The sequence below is a fragment of the Salvia splendens genome, chromosome 20, assembly GCF_004379255.2.
Source record: "Salvia splendens isolate huo1 chromosome 20, SspV2, whole genome shotgun sequence".
Lineage (NCBI taxonomy): Eukaryota > Viridiplantae > Streptophyta > Magnoliopsida > Lamiales > Lamiaceae > Salvia > Salvia splendens.
This window is the reverse complement of record NC_056051.1, coordinates 4193601-4216099: the sequence shown is the minus strand read 5'-3', so window position 1 is coordinate 4216099 and position 22499 is coordinate 4193601. Positions and strand designations below refer to the sequence as shown.

Here is a 22499-nt window from a genome sequence, read left to right as displayed (position 1 = left end):
AAAAAAATGCAATCTACCTATAACTAAAATGCAATCCGCCAAAATTCATCTATCACTTCTACAAATGTATATTGCATTTTTGTTTTTACAATATTGCATTTTTCGTGTCACGTGACAGAACGTGATTGGATGTACGTTAGCACTTTAAAATTAGTTAGCATATTAACTAGTATATGCCACGTAATATATACTTAATTTCTGCTATTTGTTATCATCTAATGAAAGAAAGAGTTGTGTATAGAAAATAAAATTTCTTAATTGTGAAACATGACTATTAAAATAAAACATGTATAAATTTCAAATCTTAATTTTGACGCTCTAAGAACTCAAACAATTAAATTGATTTATAATTTTATAAATATGAATTCTAGATTCAATTATGTTTTGTAATTATAAAATAAGACTGAGTATTAAATTTATTGAGTTCGTATAAGTTTAGAATTTGAAAATCAGTATTAATATATCATATTTCAAAATTTTAATATGTTTCATGTTATAGTGATTTGATCTAAAAATACTACTAATATTTTAGAAAGAAAAGGATAAGATATTAACTTTATAGTTTTAAAATATTGATCGAACAAGTTAAAAACGTGTGATACTAATTTTGGTATACAAACCAAAATGAGTGTGGCCAAAAGAGGGAGAATTAAATTTTATATTTTCGTAAAATTACTAAAGCATTTGAATTTTTGGTATTTTAAAATTATTTGTTACTATTATTTTTCATTTTTAATGTTAAATAGGTGAAATGATAAATTTTATCTGATACTTAATTTTTTTATATATATAATCACAGTACGAAATTTTTTAGTGAAATTATTAACAGTTTCTTAATCTTCTAACTTCTTTAGGAAGAATTTGAGTTTTAATCCATATATCTTCCATACATAGTTCCCATAATCAAGCTTTTCTTACTTAAGTTAAGATCATAATGAATACTTATTTATACATATAACCGATTTTTCTTAATGGAGGGGCACAAAGGTATAACTGAAAATGAAATACTAATGTCATATTACTATTTACACCCTATTATGGCAATGCCATTATGTCTAAAAATCATTTCTCTTTTTTTTCTTATATACAACAATAAATCATGGAGTAACTCGTTAGTATATGTCAATTATGTATTAATGCAATACAAAATCGGCTTTAGAGTGCAAAGATCCATAAGAATTTGAATGGAATGTGCTATTCATGGTAGAAAAGTTTGAGCCACTTGACAATAGTACTATTAATTAACATTCCTTATACATAAACCATCGAAAAAAAAGATGAAATACTACAATCTAACTAAAATGTTTGTTTTAATTGCCTTGCATCAGCATTGGCACAAGAGTGTATAACTATACTCCCAAACTTAGCTATATAATCTAATGACATGTATCATTGGTGTAGGGACTAGGGACTCGGATCCTCTGTTGTGCTAAATAGGCACCGCTACCCCTGCAATATCTAATAGCATAACATTAAAATAATATATAAATATTTATTTTATTTTATATTTTATATTTGATTATTTTATTCTGGTGTGTCTAATAGCAGGGACTGCTGTGCTAAAACTGCTGTGCTATTTAGCACAGCAGAGGATCCCCTCCCTTGAAGTAGCAATATAACACTTTTTGTCTTTTATTTAAAAATTCAAATAACTATGAACAATAATTTAATCATCCAAACTTCCATGTGAAATTTGAATATACCATTAAAAATCTCTTCACCATATATAATTTTCACACTATTTCTCAAATTACTTTTGGTGGATAAAGCTTAACACTTTTTATATACAAAGAAGTTTTTTAATAAAAAATAGTAAAAGCAAAAACTCCAATTCAGCGAACATGACGAAGTGACGAAAAATGATAGATCCGATTTGAAACTGCAAGTCGTTGAAATTATTTGTCGCAACCTAATTAAAATTATGGATTCGTCACTAGGCGTCCCATGACTTGGTCCCGACCTCATGTGATCGTGTTAAAGTTTATAAATCTAGCATGCAAATAATTGGTACGAAAATCTCATTAATTCATTCTCTAGATCTTACACTTATCCCATTGTACATTTACTCCACTTTAATAATATCAGCTGGATTAGAATTTAATATTGTTAAGTATTCATTGTTCTATTTCACAAGTTACATTTTCAGAATTTGTCATTACTACACATAACTTTGCTTTGTACGGTGTTAAATTGGTTTTCGATCATGCATATCATAGAGCAAAATAGTTCATAAATTTACTAAGTTGTTGATAACTAACTCACTAGAAAGAGCCGCGTGGGGAACTTTTTTGGTCGTTCAACTTTTTTGTGATGATTATTTCATTACACATTTATTACTGAACTAATAAACATTTTTTTATTTATGATATACTCCCTCCGTCCGCTATTAAATATCTCATTTTTCCTTTTCGTCCATCCGCCAATAAATGTCTCATTTCACTTTTACTATATTTGATGAGTGGACCTTATATTCCACTAACTCATTCCACTAACATTTTATTATAAAACCAATATATAAAAGTAGTCTCACATTCTACTAATTTTTTCCACTCACTTTACTTTATAAAGTTAAACAATTTCTTCAAACCCTTGCCGGTCAAGTATGAGACATTTAATCATAGACGGAGAGAGTATATAAATTTAAAATTTTTTATACTAATTTGAAATATTGGTGAAATATTTTGTATGTATAGTGTAATTACCACTACAAAAAAACGCTAGATAGTGACGAAAATTAGTGACGGCGGCTGCTAGCTCAACAATTAGTGACGGAAAATGACTGAAAAGCGTCAGTCGCTAAATAGTGATAGAATATGCCTTCAATAAAGCGAAGTAGTCGTCTATATTTTCAGTCATTTGGTGGGATTAATAGATATAGTGACGGACAAATCCGTCACTAATATTTTTTATCGACAAGTTTTTTAATGACGGATCCGCCAAACTTACCATGTCACTAAAAAACTTGTTAATAAAAAATATCAGTGACGGATTTGTCGGTCACTAAAGCTATTTAATCCCACCAAATGACGGAAAATATAGATGGCTGCTTGGCTTTAGTGACGGAATAATCTGTCACTATTTCGTGACTGACGCCTTTTCCGTCACTAGTTGTTGAGCTAGCAGCCGCCGTCACTACCTTCTGTCACTATCTAGCGGTTTTTTTGTAGTGTGTATATACCCTGATCCACTTTACTTACTAAAAATTAAAAAATAAATGAATATTTATATTGTCGACGTCTCAAATGGCAAAATAAGAGTATAATTTGAATTAGAACTCAATTTCAAATTCTAAATGTCTTCATGATACAAAATAGGAGTAGTTGATTAGGAAATAAACCAAACATCCCGTTAGTGTAAAGGTTTGATCAACTACTACTAGTACTACTTTTATCGTTTTATTTAAGAATTTCTTAAACCTCGTTTTTATTTAAAAAAAATCATTGATTCAAAAAAAAGTTATTTTGCCAGCTCAGTTCATATTCAACCAATATTCTCTCGATTAAAAAGCAAAACCACACTATATACTTACTGTATATAAAAACTGTTGGTTTCTGGGATTACAAAGATAACTACCGGGCGTAATACAACCCAAAAGAAAGAAAAGGAGAAACTGAACTAAAGAGATTACAATAGAAATCGAAACAACTAAACCAGTATGAAAGCCGAGTCGAGGAGGCCTCTTCCCGCAAGACGAGATACGCCCCGGTAGTGCTCTTCGGTTTGGCGTGTCGTCCCCAAAGGTAAAACGGCTACGTCTCTATTGATGCAGCACCGCAATCAGCAGAGCTCCGGCGAACTGGATGGAGGAGAGGGCAGAGCTTCGACAGAAAAACTATGCAGGGAGAGGGAGAGAGCTTATGATGCAGAATGCTTTTTGAATTGTGTAGTGATGCATGGAATGGCTGGCCTATTTATAGGCTCAGTCCACTGCAGGGGGTCAACAGCCATGATGGCTGTCATCATGGCAATTCGTAACCGACGTCGGTTACAGGCGTGTGGCAGGAGTGTGCCATCCGTGTGTGGAGCGTGCCATCCGTGTGTGGAGCGTGTGGATTTCTCACGTGGCACCCGTGACTGTGCCTCGCTTGACGACGTGTCAAGTCACTTGGATTGCTGACTCGGCGGTGGTCCAAAAAGAATAGTTTGGGCCAAGCACCAAGCCCAAAGACCAATTGCCAAGATCCAAGTCCAAGATCGGGATCGGGATCGGGCCGCGAGCACGAGCTCGGGCGGGCGGCGGCGGCGGCGCGCGCGTGTGCGCGCGTGTGGGCTCTTTCACCCATCTTGGTCCACTATAATTATTAAGTAACACAAAGTCACTTAATTTATACACATTAAAGATGTGTTAATCCTCCAATGTGGGATAATTAACACTAGTTAATTATTCCCTAAGCTCCATCTCCAAGCTTTAATTAAAAGCTAATTATGCCCAACTTTAATCCACTATTTCTCACTCACCGGAAATCGGATTTGAGAAAGTGAATATACTACATTTACCTACGTAAAATGTAGATCGACGCTATGTCATTTAATTTCACAAAATTAAATGTCTCGTCACATTTATTATTTGATCAAAATCCATTGACCGGGCATATTTAATCCATGATTTTTACAAAAATCCAACTCCATTAACTCTCAATCGAATCCCGCCAAAAAGAAAGAGTAAAACCGCATTTCTGATACAGCTCAGATCGACGTCAATACACATTGCAACCACATTGATTCGATCTCGACAATCATGGCTGCGAGTGTGAGTGTGAGTGTGAGTGTGAGTGTGGTGCCGGCGGCGGCGGAGGGGCTGAGAGCCGCATACACCTCGGGGAAGACGAGGACGTACGAATGGCGCGTTTCGCAGCTCAACGCGATGCTCAAAATCACGACTCGCCACGAGAAGGATATCGTCCTGGCTCTGAATTCCGACCTCGGCAAGCACGAGCATGAAGCTTTCCTTCATGAGGTCAGTACTCAATTTCGATTGCGTTGCGTTGCGTTGATTATCCGATTTGGATTACGTGAATGCGCTTTTATTTGATTATGTTTTAGGAATTAGGAGTTAATTTTTTTCGCGCTGAACGCACAGATTCAAATTGCACTTGATTGATTAAGTTTATGATCTAATCAATTGAGTTTATGATCTAATTCTCTGTTTCTTTGTTTCCAGTTCATGTTTTGACTGTTACCTGTATATGTATAAAATTCGTGTTCAGTAAGCTACATTGTGTTACTATTTCAGAATACGGCTGAACTATTTTGTGATGCAGATTTCTGCAGTTTCAGCAGCATGCAGGATGGCACTGAAGGAATTGCGTCTATGGATGAAGCCTGAAAAAGTAAGTTTGTGTTTATTTATAGTTTAAAACAATTACGATTGTTCTATTTGTTGGTCAATTGGTGCTGATTTTTTTTTTTGCGATTGCAGGTTAAAACATCGATGACCACTTTTCCCTCATCGGGTGAATTAGTGCCAGAACCCTACGGTGTCGTATTGGTTATATCAACTTGGAACTATCCGATCTGTATGTTCTACTATTTCTTATCCTGCATATGTTTGGCTTTTTTTCTCGATTTGAATTATTCGGTGTGATATTGATAAGTTGGCCTTGTTATTGTTCTGTGCCAAAGTGTTGTCACTTGAGCCAGTTATTGCAGCTATTTCAGCTGGCAATGCTGTAGTACTGAAGCCTTCTGAAGTTGCCCCTGCGACTTCAGAAGTTATGGCAAAACTTCTTGGGCAGTATATGGATGCCTCTGCTGTCAAAGTTATAGAAGGTGGTGTTCAAGAAACAACTGCGTTACTCGAACAGAAATGGGACAAAATATTTTATACAGGTACTTCGAGCAATTATTAGACATCCATAGTTAGTTCATTTCTCTTGCCTGCTTGTGATGCTAAAATTAGCATTATAAGTATGTTACAAGAAGTTCTTTATGTTGAAATTTGATAGGTTTTCTTGACCATAAGCAGGTTTGTTGAATTTGATGGTTTCCAGTATAAATAACTGAATCACTCACTTGTAGTAATAGATAAGTTCAGCTTTAGCAGTAAAGTGACACTATTTCTGTTGAAACTCTAATAATGGTTGATGAATCAATATAACACTGCCCATTAAGATGTAAGAGAGTAAAAGAAGGTTCTGTAAAATGATAGCTTTATTTGAAGACACATTTCACAGCTGTTTTTGGATATAGTTGGCTCTTTTTGGAGATGAAGTCCCAGTGTATCTCTATCTCAACAAATTTTCGACAGGGAATAACAAGGTCGGACGTATTATCTTAGCTGCTGCTGCCCAGCATCTTACACCTGTGATTTTGGAGCTTGGTGGGAAGTGTCCAGTAATTGTTGATTCAAACATCAACTTAACAGTAAGTCCCTTGCTTACCCAAACTTGACCAAATTTGAACTTGTCTGAAACAACCACCAACAAATGATGGTATTCCTCAAGGTTGCAGTAAAAAGACTCATCTCAGGCAAGTGGGGATGCAACAGTGGACAAACCTGTGTTGCACCTGATTATGTAATAACTACAAAGGCTTTTGCTTCAAAACTTGTAAGCCATATATACCAACTGAACTCCATATTCTATATGCGAATATAGGTGTATACATTCTGATGTAATTTCCCAGGTTGACGCTATTTCTTCTGAGCTAGAAAGATTCTATGGAAAGGATCCTGTGAACTCAACGGACATGTCCAGAATTATAAATTCCCGCCATTTTGAACGCCTAACAAAGCTTTTGGACGAAGATAAGCTTTTTGGTAAAATAGTTATTGGTGGCCAATGCGATAAAACCAACCTGTGAGTTTCAAACTTGATTCTGCACTTCCCTCTTGATGTTGGTTGATGATGTATTCATAAATTCTTTTTCTTTTCCTTTTTACAGCAAGATTGCTCCCACTGTTATACTGGATCCCCCACTAGATTCTCTGATCATGACTGAGGAGATTTTTGGTCCTTTACTTCCCATCATCACGGTAAAAGTCCATATGTTTTAGCTGTGGAAACATATTGGTTTTCTTATGTTACTGTATTTACATTTCATATGAAGGTCAATGACATTAGGGATGGATTTAACTTTATCACTTCTAAAGAGAAGCCCCTTGCTGCATATATATTCACAAATGACAGAAAGCTCAAGGAAGATTTCGTGCAACGAGTTTCAGCGGGTGGCATTGCTGTTAATGAAGTAACTATTCATGTGAGTCTTTTCTTCTTGTTGCTTAAATTTTGTTTTTTCTGCTAAATCTGATGGAAACGGTGACTCTAATCATATTGATAAACTCGTTTGAGCAGCTTACTGATCCGGCATTGCCATTCGGAGGCGTGGGTGAAAGTGGCATGGGAACATACCATGGAAAATACTCTTTCGAAGCTTTCAGCCACAAAAAGCCAGTTCTGTACCGCGGGTTCACCGGGGAAATATCTGCAAGGTATCCACCATACACCACTAGAAAGCTGAAATTTCTGAAAGCTGCAATGAATGGTAACATAATTGGCATTATTCGCGCCTTGCTCGGATGGTAGATTCATACACCTGCATTCCCTCGGGTGGGTTAATAAGATGTAGCGGGTTTAGATGGCTGTGTAGATCGAAGCATGTCTCTCGTTCTCTTCTATATCTCTTCAACTTCAATATGCTAAACACTTGTGTATTTTTCATATTTTTCTCACCACATATAACTCATTTGTATGTTTTAAAAGGATATCAATGACATTCTTTGTCTATGCAGTTTATCATATACTTTTATGGCTATTCTTTTTGTTGTAGTATACATCAAAACAATAGAAATACATCAGCTTTGCATCTGTGTTGGTGTAGAAAAAGAAGAGGCACATAAATTTAACAAGCCTGTTGCAAAATAGCAGCAGCAGCAGTTCTCTGCTCTTGTGTCAACTCAACAGGGAACTTGACGGACATGTTGACGAGCAAGTCCCCTCTTGCCCCCGTGCTCGTGTTGCTTTGGCATGCCTTGTCCTTTCACGGCCTTCATGCAGCCGGGGTGCACGACGTCCTCTATCACGAGGCTGGTCGTCTCGCCCCCCAGCAACGGGAGGAGAAGCGTGCACCCTGATAGAGCATCCGCCAACGTGATCTCAACTTCCATTCGCAGATCATCGTCTCGTCTCTTGAACAAGGAAAGCTCTTTCTCTGCTACCACGAATACCACATCCGCAGCTCTTGCGCCCGGCATCTGATTCCCCTTCCCCTCGAACGTGATCTTCGTGCCTCTCCTCCATCCCGGCTGCACTTTGATCGTCACCGTTTCATCTTCCTTCACACTTTGCCTGCACCAGGGGAAAAAAGGTGTTTAAGATAGTCTACACTCTACAGCTCTGTTTCATACTCCATTTATATATATAGAGAGAGGGAGTCTCATTATTCACAAATCCACTCTTAAAAACCGAACCACCGAACCATACCAAATTAGGGTTTTTAGATCTAGTTTTTTATGGATGAGAGACACAAATTTATCAATTATTTTCGCCTTCATCACGAGCCTATTTTAATTCATCCGAAGGTAAATAAGTCATACTAACATGTTACGAAGATTTAACTTCATTCCAGTAGGTTTTTACTTCATTCCAATAGGTTTTTACTTCATTCCAGTAGGATTATTACTTCATTCCAGTACGAAAATGCGGTTTCGCCGTCGCGTGCCGTTCTTTCTCTCTACAATATCTATCACCACCGCCACAACGCTGATATGGTATAATAAACACATGGAATGATGTAATAAATTATTGGAATGAAGTATGTGTAGAAGCATTTGAAGTCCTACTGGAATGAAGTAAAAACCTTATCCAATGAAGTAATAACGTTTCTGAATGAAGTAATAAACTTACTTGAATAAATTGCATTTTTTAATGTAAATAAAGTAAAAACTCATGCCAATGAATTCAAATGAAACATATGTTGAATCATTTCAAAACCTACTGGAAGAAAGTAAAAACATGTTGTAGTTTCAAGGTATTACGTACGAAATGAAGTAATAAACCTATACAATGAAGTAAAATGGGCCTGTAATGAAGACCGAAAAATTTACACAACAGCACATCTCATCAAATAAACTAGATCTAATGGCCCAGATTTGGTCTCTAGTTCGGTCTTTAAAATTGGTTCGACATTGATCACAACTCTCTATATATATATATATATATAGTTGTATTCAAATCCTTGTCCCATAATTTCTCCTTTCTCCTTCTTAATCTTATGCGTTGATTTATGGTGACCCAATGGTTTAAATCATTGGCTGAATGTATTAAATTTACTCATTTTTTTACGTGAAAAGGGCAAAATAGAGAATCACTAATGTAGTTTGTTATGGAATGGTCCATGATTTCCTCCGTTGAGGATCTTTGCGGGTTTTCAACAAATTTTCTTCTGATTTCGTTTCATTCCTTCTTCATCAGTCCACGTTTTATTTTGCTTCGGTAACACGGCGATAAATTCGATTTTCACAGCTTCATCGTATTTGAATCAAACTCATACAGATTTTGATTTTCAAAGATATTTCGATTATTAATGGAAGAAGGTAATCCTGCGGTTTACGCCCATGTTTATTGATTTGGATGTTTTCAATTTTTTTTTTCTAAATCAGTCGCATAGCCCAAACTGTGTAGATCAGGAAATTCGTGTTTCATGTTGGTGTGCCTCTTTACTTTTTTATCGAAACATGATTGACGGCTTATGATTATGTGGTGGCTACAGTGCATTCATCCCCCTAGGTTTGTTATTTCATTTGACATAGGGGTTCATTCATTCCCGTAGGGTTGCCCAATTCTGGGGCTAGGAGTGTTGCAAAATAGAGAATCAATAATGTGGGTTGTTATGGAAAATTCCATGATTTACGCCATTGAGGATCTTTGCGGTTTTCTCAATAAACTTGTAGACAATTCGTTCTCTCCCTTCTCCATCACTGCTCGATTTCTGTCGCCCGTCGAGAAGATCAATTTCGCAGCGGCGACGTGTTTGAATCAAAGTGTGAGAAACACAACCTGTACGTAGGACCTCGAGTTAGAGCCATCCCTATAGCGTGTGGTTTCATATTGGCTTGTTAGTTGGATTAAAGTGTACATGTAATGTATAAGTATAATTGTATAATGCACTATATGTGATCGGTAATGTACAGTATATGTCATATAATGCTTATTAAGCTTAACATGTGTATTGTTTTGTGGTTAAAAACAGTTAGCGTTGTGCCTGAATGTTCTGCGGAATTAAAGCCCGTTGTTGGTTAGAAGTTCCAATCATTAGATTTTGCATTCGCGGCGGTAGAAGAGGTTGCGTTGTTGAGTTGAATGGTTCAACTCGGGGACTTTGAAGTGCTGGTAAACGTGAACTCGGTCGTCGATCCACATAATGTACACATAATGTACATATTGTATAGTATAATGCGTAGTTTAGGTTCTGTAATGCATTATTTGTGATATGTAATGAACATTAATACTGACGCGTTTAATTTAAGTTGTGTCGTGTTTCAATGTTTGGCGCACGTTTCTTGTTTTCCCTAAGGGTTTAACAAGCCTAGGGGCTAGGGTGTAGTATGTTCTAAGGCCAAAAAACGTGGTCCAAATACACGAGCTGCAGTAATTCGTCTGGGGTTGCACATAATGTATATTTTGTATAGTATAATGCGTAGTTTAGATTCTATAATGCATTATTTGTGATATGTAATGAACATTTATCCTGACCAGTTTCATTTAAGTTGTGCCGCGTGTCGTTGTTTGGCGAACGTTTCTTATTTTTCCTAAGGGTTTGACAAGCCTAGGGGCTAGGGTGTAGTATGTTCTAAGTCTTAAAAACGTTGTCCAAATACACGAGCTGCAGTAATTCGTCTGGGGTTGCACATGCATAGCGCGTAGGCATTTTTTAAAACAGATATACATATTGTACATATTATGCAGTGTAATGCGTAGTTTTAGTTTTTGTAATGCATTATTTGTGATATGTAATGAACATTTATCCTGCCCCTTTCGTTTAAGTTGTGCCATGTTTCGATGTTTGGCGCACGTTTCTTGTTTTCCCTAAGGGTTTAACAAGCCCATGGGCTAGGGTCTAGTATGTACAACAACAACCACGTGATGCATAAAACAAGATAAATAATGCATTCAAATAACCAAATAATGTACAGAATCACTCAAGTAATGAACATACAAATATTGCATTCATTCTTAGACTCATGTACAACAACAATCTAAAGATGCATAAAACATGATAAATAATGCATAGAAATAGCTACATAATGTACAAATATTGCATTCACTCTTAGACTCATGTACAGATGGTCGACGTTCCTACTGGCAGTATATCATCGACCGTCTCGTTGATGTCCAATCTTAGCTGCTTTGATGTTGTACAACATACAGAATAATAACATACAATTAGTTACATAATGTACAAACTGAATAAAATAATGTGGATAGTTATACTGCATTCACTTATACACTCTTGTACAGAAGCATCAAAATAATACCTAAAAACTGATACATAATGCATTTTAATAATAAAATAATGTTCAGAATAAATCAACAAATGCACCATGAATATTGCAATCACCCATTTTCCCATGTCCAACAACGGTCACATAAAGCATAAACCATGATAAATAATGCACTAAAATAACTAAATAATGTACAGACCCGGTCAAGTAATGAACATACAAATATTCCATTCAGTCTTTGACCCATGTACAACAGCAGTCACATGATGCATAAAACAGGATAAATAATGCATTCAAAAAGCCAAATAATGAACAGAATCACTCAAGTAATGAACATATAAAAATATTCCATTCACTCTTAGACTCATGTACAACAGAAGTCAAATGATGCATAAAACATGATAAATAATGCATAGAAATAGCTACATAATGTACAGATTCAGACTAGTTATGAACATAAAAACAATTCATTCACTCTTTAACCCATGTACAATAGCAAACACTTGATGCATGAAACAGGTATATAATGCATAGAAATAATTAAATAATGCACAACATCAACCTAATAATGCATAACATTAACCCAGTAATGTACATTTAGAAAATAAACATTCAGCATTCACTCATACTACAGTAATGTACCACACCAACCAAATAATGCAATTGCAAGAACAAGACCTCAATCATCAAACCGTAGTTATATGATGCATGATACAGGATATTGTGATGCATATAAATACTGATATAATGTGCAGATCCATTAGAGTAATGAACACACTAACATTGCATTCACTAATAGACTAATGTCCAGCAGCAGACACATAATGGCTACATAATTGTAAGTAATGCACACAATTAGGAAAATAATGTACAAACGCGATTAAAAAATGTGGGAATGAAATTTGATAAAACCCCAATATATCAAGCACAGCATCAGTCCAACAGTCCAGGTATTCAAAATGCAAATGAAATTGATTGTTCACCCTCCTTCTGCGATTGTTGTGAAATTGATGGACGTCCTCTTTTAGACATTTTAAATCTGCGAAAGACACCAAATAAACATAACCCTACAAGATTTGATCTACAAATTCGTGCACTACGACTTTATGGTGATAATCGGGCGAATCGTGCACTACAACTCAGAAAGTAAACCAGTAAATTAACATTCGATAAACCCAACCTCCTCGTCGACCGCAGAAGTATCTTGCACAAAACCGGAAGGGTTCTTGGACAGTAAAACAGACACCGATTGAAGTTCCGTGAAAATGGCGCAACCTTGAGAAAGGGCGGCTAGGGTTTTGAAAGGGGATGGAAATTGGGGAGACGAAGCGGGTAGAGAGATTGTGAGTTAATACGTTGGATTGATTGATGTGTAGAGTAGATGGAAGGTAGTGGGTAAAGCCCGCTTAAATTTCGCACTTACCGTTTTCAGGAGTTTTTTAGTATATAAAATTACTAATTCACCCCCATGATGCACGAAATGCCCCAAATAATGAACTACGGGATCATATCTATGCTTGTCATCCGGATCGTCCATCCTCCTGATCTGACGCTCCAAATTGAGAAGGAACTTAAATCTAAGGAGAGAAAATGAGATTAACACTACCCTATATATATATTGCTTGCAACTTTACTTATTCCCCGAACATACCCGTTGCCTTTATATGCGTCTCCTGTGATGGAGACCTTCTTGATGCAACCGAAGCAGAGCTCCTCGAGGGTCCACTCGAGCCGCTTCTCCATTGCAGCCGGCTTGAGCAACCCACTAGAGTTCGAGAAAATGATGGGGGCTGGGACCCCCTTGCTCACGTTTCTCAATAAGGTGTGGGCACGGTCACGGGCACCCCTCGTTGTTAGTATATCACTGAATACCCTTCAAAGGTGCCCTTTGGCTGCTCGCCCCGTAGGCTGGGATATTCGGCTGTGGTAGCTCAGATTCCTCGACAGCCGGGGCGAGTCAGAGCCGTTGCCCAACTGTGACTACGTCGTTGCCTGCTTGCCGTCGTGATCAACGCCTTGTTTGAATTTAACTTTGTCATGTCTCTTATCATCACCTTCTCTCCCTCCATTATGTTTCTTCGTCTTTGATCTGCTGATCTGCACGGTTATTAGGGTGTTAGATATGTTACATGCAAACGATAAAATGTTTCATCATTGTTGCATATTTTTTCGCGCTTCATTTCAATATTTCGTCAACTCTTGGACATGGTATACAACTTTTTTTTATCATTGTTTGATATTGGTATGAAAAATTTCATCGTTGTTGAATGTTTTGTATCTCATATAGGCAAAGAGTCGAAGTCATCGAAACATAGAATCAGAATGTGTTAAAGTGCAACGCGAATGAAACTTCTTTATAATTGTCATTCATGCAAACTTTAGTCCTTTTTGTATCAACATGAGACAGTGGTGAAACATTTTGTATGAATTGCGTAATTAGCGATAACGTACCTTGGTATCTTCTATTGGTTTTGGTTTTGGTTTACGAGTGTTTGGTGTTTTCTTAAAGAAAAAAAGTTGCTTCTCTGAGTATAATGATGGGTAGCATTTTGAGAGGAAGGATTTGCATGCCCTATAAACGCTGGGAATTCCTAGTAAACGAATCAAATCACTATGATTTGGTTTTGAATGCTCTCCCATTGATGGTATGCTATGATATTCTAGAGATAGAAGAACAACAACAAAAACAAAAGATATACTCCATGTGAGATTAGTATGGAGAGCAACATCTTTCTGAGGAGTGTGTTTGTGTGTGTGAGAGATGGAGAGAATAATCAGGACTGCCTCGTGACAACTTTTCTAGTAAAATTGTTATGTGTGATATTGTCCGATTTGAGCATAAGAATGGCTATGAACATAAAATCTGTTGTTATGTTTGAAATATTTCCGATAATTGTAAATTTGTTGGAATTTGATGTTATCAATATTTAAGATTATAAGTATAATATATTAATGTTTTATTTTGTGTATCATCCACTAAATATCACGTTCTCCATCCAATAATAAATATTCCATTTTTTACAGGCTCTGAGTTTTTAAAAATTATTTGTCTTTGTAAAAGAAAGTGTGTAAAAAAGTGAGATTGAAATGAGTTAATGAAACGTGTGATTCACTTGCCAAAATATGTAAAAGTGGATGAAATGTTTAGTTTGATATCCTATTGCAATTTTATAAACCAGTTGAAAAAAATCATAATTTGGATTTGTTTGTAATTATCAATACCTAAAAATTTTGATCGACTATGTGTGGAGTTCTTTCTATTTTTGTTCTAGGCTAGTAATAAAATTCCATTTTAATGAAAGAGTGTAGTTGTCTTCCGACTTAGGGAGTGACGCATAACCGTTATGCGTCTTTATTAATTAAACGCACAACCCTTATGCGTCTTTGGATAATGACGCACAACCATTATGCGTCGATAAAGACGCATAACCATTATGCGTCTTAGTGTAATGCCGCATAACCCTTATGCGTCTTTCAGTCAGGTTTAACAGCCCACGGAAGGCAGATGCAGTGCACAAAATTTCCTCTCTCGGGTGTAGGCGATTTCCGGCGATTTCCAACGTTTTCTCCATAAGATCCGGTAATTGTTCTTCAATTTAGGTACATTCATCATTATTCATGTTTATTTTGCTTTCATTTGTTAGTTTTACCCAATTTATTAAATTAGGGCTTGTAGGAAAAATGTCCATAATTGTTGTTTTTTGAAATGTTTTTGATGCAAAAATCATGCAAGTATTTGTGAGTTTGTATTGGGGTGGTAGAGTAGTTCAACTACCACATATGGGTATTGGTTATGAACCACCTCGTGCGAGGAGCTCCATCATATTAAATTCATGTGTTTCTTATTCTGAATTGGTAGCAATGATCTGTGATGCGATGAGAATAGATAAGAACCAACACACAATTGAATTATTATGGAGACAATGTATAGTCTTTGCTTCCGGTATGAGTTATACATGTTCTGTGATTTGCAATGATGAAAGTGTGATGTTTATGTTCAACAATGCTCAAAATTCAAAAGTTACCAAAAATACATAATTAAGTGAGTTAATGTAAAAAATACATTACTTGGCTCCACACGGGGCATACGGCGTGTGCATAGGCGATATAAAAAAGGATGGCCTCAATGTGGGCATTCTTTCCCACGCCCACAGCTTCAAAAGAACCATAGGTCCACCCACATCTCTTTTCTGCCTGCCTACAGAAACCCCGCACAAATAATGATACAGAAATGCTAAAACAGCACTACCCCAACTAATAGTAGACACTTCTTCCGGATCGTCAAAGGCATTTAACCACATAAAAGGGACCTTGCACCCTGTGGTGTCCGGTATAATAAGCCCCCCTAACAATATCAGAGCGTGTATACGTGCTCTTTGGATGTATGCATAATCATGCAACCCATCACCCAAAGGCATCGTCGCTTGGTGGATAAGAGATGTCATTAACAAACCGCCCTGCTTCGTTTCTATTTCTTCGTCAGGTATCCATCCCAACACATCTCGACACTTGCTGGGCCAATCTTCATATCCGATAGGGTAGTCACGGCCAGTGAAAACACTACCGTCTGCTCTCAAACCCCACAGGCTTTGCACATCCTGTAAGGTTACGGTAACTTCTCCAACTGGTAGGTGGAAACAGTGTGTCTCAGGTCTCCAGCGCTCGATCAAGGCAGTTATAAGCTCGTTGTCCATCCTCATTGGCCTTTCACATTCCAACACGCCTTTGAAACCCCATACATCAAGCCAATACTTCACATTTTCATGTATTGACACTGCCCAAACATTACTCTCCGTCCTACGAACTCTCAAAACATTTGTTGTGCCATTTGCCAACAATGAGGCTAAAATGTGTTCGTTTTGATGAAAGAGTAATGATGGATCCTCAGGTCCATAACATAACTGCTCTTCGGAACTTGCAGATGCCATCTACTTCAAAACATTCACCCAAATTTTTTTTGAAATATATTGTAAAACATAACCAAGATTCAATTTTTATCATAAAAACTCAACAATCTAACTAAATTGCAACTTCAATTGAAAACGGCAAGCTATATTCCAATTTGAAAACATAATCAAGATTCAAATAGGCAACAAAAGGGGCGCAATTACAAAAACTGAATCACTTACTTCTACCCATTGAATTATATGCATATGAAATACACAAATAGGCAACAAAACAACAAAAATCGACCAAAAATCCATCAGTTTCTTCATAAACCTTAATTTTTCTAAATTACGGAAAACCTGCACAAATTACGCAATAAAGGATATATTTACCCAAATTGAAGAACAATTACCGGAATATGTTTGAAAATGATGGAAATTCGCCGGAAATTGCTGGGATTCGTCGGATGAAGTCGACCCTAGACGATTTCTGCCGATTTGTTCGCTTGGTTCACTGCTCTGCTCTGTGCTGCGAAGCCTTCTGCCTGCTTTAAAACCCGACGGAAGACGCATAAGTGTTATGCGTCGCTAGGAAAAGACGCATAAGTGTTATGCGTCATTTAAGAAAGACGCACAACTGTGTTGCGTCTTTAAAGACGCATAATGCTTATGCGTCACTAAATAACGACGCATGATGGTTATGCGTCTCTCTATTAACGACGCATAACGGTTATGCGTCACTCCCTGAGTCGGTGACTCAACTTATTTTAACACAAGGAATTCCCGCAAGGGTACGGGGCTAGTGTAGCACCAAGCAAGCAAGAGTATCGTATCCTACAGAGACAAATTGTATAAACTCAAGTACCACGGACCGATGTTAACTACTATCTAGACAAATCAAAAGGTTTGGTTTTGGTACGTAACTATTAAACATAAACAAAATAAAACAAGAGACAAAAGAGCAAGTTTCAAATAAGAGAACGAAGTAGAGCCGTGGATCCGACTACAATACCCACAATGTAAACAACTCAACAACTTTGATTACCCATTGAAGTCTCTAGGATTAGTAGGAAAGTCGCTAGTCTAGGCTAAGCAGCCCCCTCTCGAGTGCACTCAACCCGTTGATTAACTATTAATATTGAAGTCTCCTTCTAATATTTCACAATTAACTTCTTTAAACAAAAGACCCAAGCCCTCACTCTAGAATTCTTTCTCTCGAATGCAAATTATCTAGGCGTTGTTCATTCTTTTATCAATCCTAAACCGGTATCTCTCGATTACACAAATCTAGGTCAACATATCCATTTGGTAGCTAAGCAATTGAATTGAAAAGGCATAAGAATGAAACAAAATAATCTCAAGAGCATAGGTAATCAAAAGCTATTGAATTAATCACACGTGTTCATTGTAGTCTTCACCAAAACTCTACAAAAGATTTAGCTACTCATATTCAACTCAAAAACACAAGAACAATCCATACACATTGAGTTGAAAAAGAAAACTAATGAAAATACTCCCAAGGATGGATTGAACGGCAATTCGTATTCGTCTTCAACCTTGTCGAGGATTGGGACTCCTTGTCTCTTAAATCCGCTCTCAAACCTTCAAAAGCTGCTTCTGGGGCGTGTGTGGTGTGTTTGGGGTTGAAAACCTAGGTCCCTTTTATACCCGGGGCGGAAATAGAAGCAATTGTGATGTTCCGCACGAATCGCCCGGCCAGACGATTTTAAGTCGCCAAAACGCCCGGTCGGACGAACTCTCTGGACTACGTCCTTTCTATGCTCAGAACTCCCGACCGGACGTTTCTCTCAAGCACGAACGCCCGGTCGGGCGAAGTCTCTGTACTCCAGCTCCGAACTCCTTTTCAACGCATTTTCACATGTTTTAACTACAAACACTCGACAAACTCATCAAAACACCTAAATAGTGGATAATGGATGCAAACTCAAGTAATATGCTACAAAACACTGAAAAATTCACGTTAAACATCCAAAATACTTGCTAAACTACGAGTTTATCAGTCGGAATACAACTAAAACCCTTCATTAAAATGGAATTCCATTAACATGCATTACCAAAAATAGAATTTTTCCACTGTGTGTAACATGTTATTGATGTTATTCAAACGTCATTTATTATAAGTACTCCTAGACAGTATCGTTTAACTCACTAGCATTGATATCCACTTAATGGTTTTATGTTAGTTATATCAAATGTAATTTCCAAAAAAAATTATAGTGAAACAATAGTGAATAAATTAAACTATTATAGTAATTTTTTTTCAAGTGTTGTGATATAGACCAAATTTCAACAAAAATTAAATTTTCTGATATTTTGTCGCGTATCACAACTTGCATCATTACAACGTAGCCAGGTAACAAACTGCCTAAAATTGGCTGCGCACATAAATATCCGAAATCCTAAGCTGCGAATCATTTGAAAGGGAAAATATTTTATTCATACTACAAATATTTTCATTCATGCACCTTGTTTTCTTGCCCCAAATATTAAAAGCAAACCAAATATTATAAGCTTACAAGAAGTCATGTTATAGTAGTATTGTTTTAGTATGTCATCACATGTGCCATTTTTTAATTATAACTCGTGCCCGAAATTTAAGGTATGCCTTCTCCCAAAATGGCCCAACAAATTTTGGATTATTCTACAATTTTGCAGTTATTCGTATTGAATTCAGCATAGATTCATAAGGCACCGAATGATACACCTATACTTTTGTCATGTTCTCAAATATTAGATGAATCTAAATTTCGAACCAGTTTCAGTTTAATAGGATAGATAACTCATCTATCTTAGAGTTAGTATGATAAAAGAATGACTTGAAATATGTATTTTTACCATGTTTTGTATAGCGACGATGAATGGACGATTTCACTGGTCTAGATTTTTCATTTGTTTGGTGACATTACATTTAATCTCTCATGCTTTATTAATTCTCATACTTTACTCTCTTTTAACTTAATCTACTAAAAAATTACTCCATTTTTTAATATATATCCGAAAGGAATGCCTTAACTATAATGTGATTAAGAGAATACTAAGCTATTCGCAATCCAAATATAATAATCCCAATAAATTTGTGTGCGACTAATAGTCTTATTTTTCTATTTTAGAAATTAGACATGCGATTCTTTACTAATAATATTGTAACACTTTTTTCTTTTTCTTTTGATATTCGTCTCATTTTATCACTTTTGTATTAAAATCCACTAAAATTGATGAAATAGGCCGAGATCGGTAGAGAAGGGATAATCTTTTTCATTCATCAAATATCATCATACATTAGGTACTATTATATAGTGCTAGGATAAGCTATACAAGGAAAACTATTAATTTACATTGATTGACATCTTCTATGTTTGGCAGGGTATAATCTTGCCTATCTCCGTGATCTTCCGGGATTGAGAGCATATTCCTCGTGATCCTCCAAGATCTTCTCCAACACTCCCCCTCAAGTTAAGTAACGGGATTTCCGATACTCAACTTGCACAATACTTCTCGAAATGATTTCGAATTCACTGTCTTAGTCAATATGTCTGCCAACTGGTCCTCGAATTTGACATAAGGCATCTCGACTATTTTTGCTTCAATATTGTCCTTTATGAAGTGCCTATCAACTTCCACATGTTTAGTACGATCATGTTGAACCGGGTTCTCCGAAATACTTATGGCCACCTTATTATCGCAGAACAACTTGCATGTTTGAGATGAAAACATCTCTAACTCCCTATGAGCTTCCGTAGCCACAGTAGTTCAGTCAGTCCACTCTTAATACCACGAAACTCAGCTTCTTCACTAGACAATGCCACTACCTTTTGTTTCTTGCTTTTCAATGTCACAAGGTTTCCTCCTACAAAGGTAAAATATCCCGCGGTGGACTTCCTATCATTTGTGTTTCCGGCCCAATCAGCATCAGTAAATCCATGTATCTGTAGGTGTCCATGCTTCTCAAATAGAAGCCCGTGTTCGACAGTCCCTTCAAGTAACGAACAATCCATAGGACTGCCTCCCAGTGCTTATTGGGGTGCGTGCATAAACTGACTTACCACCCCCACAACATAAGCAATGTCTGGTCTTGTATGCGATAGATAAATCAACCTCCCGACCAATCGTTGGTACTTCCCTTTGTCTGTCTGCTTTGCTCCTTCCTTCATCTGCAGTCCATGATTTTGGATCATTGGAGTGTCGGCTGGTCTGCAATCTATCATCCCAACTTCGGCTAGCAAATCCAGCACATATTTCTTTTGATTATTAAAAATTCCCTTCCTCGACCTCAAAACTTCTATTCCCAAAAAATACTTTAACGGTCCCAAATCTTTCATCTCGAACTTGCTAAACAGATTTTTCCTTAGTTCGGCCATCTCGTCTGTGTCATCCCTGGTGAAAATCATGTCATCCACATATATGATTAAGCATGTAATTTTATTTTCCCTCTTCTTGATAAACAGTGCGCGGTCAGAGTTACTATGCTTATATCCATAGTTTTTCATCAACTCTGTGAACCTTCCAAACCAAGCTCTCGAGGACTGTTTTAGCCCATATAACGTCTTCTGCAGCTTACATACTTTTCCTCCTTGAAACTCATCGGTGAACCTTGGTGGGGGGGGTCCATAAACACTGGTTTTGGCAGCTCACCATGCAGGAAGGCATTCGTCATATCAAACTGATGAAGTGGCCAATCCTTGTTGGCAGCAATCGAGAAAAGTACCCTAACAGTGTTAATTTTTGCCACGGGTGAAAACGTCTCAGCGTAGTCAACGCTATACGTCTGGGTGTATCCCTTTGCCACAAGTCTGGCTTTATACCTCTCTATTGTGCCATCTGGCCTCCTTTTGATTGTGAACACCCATCGACACCCAACAGTTCTTCCTCCTTCTGGTAGCTTGTCTTTGATCCAAGTATTGTTTCTCATTAGCGCCTTCATTTCAGTAAGCATAGCTTCCCTCCAGTGCTTACGCTTAATTGTTTCCTCGGCCGACTGCGGAATCTCTTCTTCTTCGTACAGGGCAGCTTCAAACGCTCTTGCCATTTTTGCTAGATTTCCTTGCACGAAATTCGCCACTCCGTATCGACTTTTCTTCCCAATCTTCTCAGGTGAATATCTCTTTGGTGGAACTCCTCTTGTGCTTCTGGGGGGAAGAACATACCTCCCAGTGTCACTGTCAACTGTATTGTCTTCCTCTGATGGTTCTGCACTTATCGGATCAGTAGAAACCGTATGGAGATTCGGTTCAGTAATTACCTTGGATATCGGTGAAGGAGGATCAAGGGGCAGATGAGATGACTCACTTGCCGAGGGCGAGACATGCTCGGCGGTAGTGACCACTGGTTCTGGTGGATCCTCAATCGAAGAGTTTGGAAGTGGCACAACCCAACTTAGATAGTCCACGGAATTACCGGGATCACTCTCCCCCTGACTACTAAGGTGGGTGTGATAGAAGAACTCTATTCTAGGAAGTTACAGTTCATGGTGGTGGTAATTTTTCTGGTATGAGGATCAAAGCAGCGGTAGCCCTTTTGGTTCATCCCGTATCCCACAAAGACACATTTGGTAGCACATGGGGATAGCTTGGTTCTTTCGTGTTTGGCGATATGAATGTTGACAGTGCATCCAAAAACTTTGGGTTGAAGGTTCAGGTATTGAGGAATTTTGGATAAAGAGGATAGGATATCAAGAGGGGTTTTTTGTTTATGATTTTTGTGGGTAAGCGATTCATAAGGTAGACCGAGGTGGCTATGGCTTCGGGCAAGAAATGTTGTGGGACTTTAGATTCAATCATTAGGGCTCGGGCAATTTCTAGGATTGTCCTATTTTTCCGTTCGGCTACCCTATTGTTCTGGTGTATAAGCACAAGAAGTTTGATGAACCATTCCCTGGTTTTGGAAAAAATGAGTCATGGGGCTATTTATGAATTCCCTCCCGTTGTCAGATCGAAGAGTTTTGATTGAGGTATGAAATTGGGTTTGAACCATTTTAAAAAATAAAACAAACTTATCCATAACCGCAGACTTATGCTTCATTAAATAGATCCAAGTCATTCATGTGAAATCATCAACAAATATAACAAAGTATCGAAAATCATTCCCCCGGCAAAAGGTGCGGGACCCCACACATCAGAGTGAACCAGTGAAAACATAGATTGCATACGAGTGTT

General features: G+C 37.3%; 3 protein-coding genes across 3 annotated transcripts; 1 reads left to right on the top strand and 2 right to left on the bottom strand.

The window, feature by feature from the left end:
- Positions 1-4720: 4720 nt before the first annotated feature.
- LOC121781063 (aldehyde dehydrogenase-like) lies at positions 4721-7713 on the top strand. The gene is made up of 10 exons (XM_042178747.1): positions 4721-4957; positions 5262-5330; positions 5420-5516; positions 5623-5829; positions 6248-6363; positions 6444-6548; positions 6625-6797; positions 6883-6973; positions 7048-7197; positions 7293-7713. The coding sequence occupies exons 1-10, from the start codon at positions 4739-4741 to the stop codon at positions 7521-7523; spliced, it is 1458 nt and encodes a 485-aa protein (XP_042034681.1). The 5' UTR covers positions 4721-4738; the 3' UTR covers positions 7524-7713.
- A 181-nt stretch (positions 7714-7894) lies between these two features.
- LOC121781319 (dnaJ homolog subfamily B member 1-like) lies at positions 7895-13183 on the bottom strand. Its single transcript, XM_042179063.1, has 2 exons — positions 13092-13183; positions 7895-8285 (listed from the first exon to the last, which is right to left on the bottom strand). Exons 1-2 carry the CDS (start codon positions 13181-13183, stop codon positions 7895-7897), a joined length of 483 nt encoding a protein of 160 aa, XP_042034997.1.
- A 2321-nt stretch (positions 13184-15504) lies between these two features.
- Positions 15505-16368, bottom strand: LOC121781318 (serine/threonine-protein phosphatase 7 long form homolog). Its single transcript, XM_042179062.1, has one exon. The coding sequence runs from the start codon at positions 16366-16368 to the stop codon at positions 15505-15507; it is 864 nt and encodes a 287-aa protein (XP_042034996.1).
- Positions 16369-22499: the final 6131 nt, after the last annotated feature.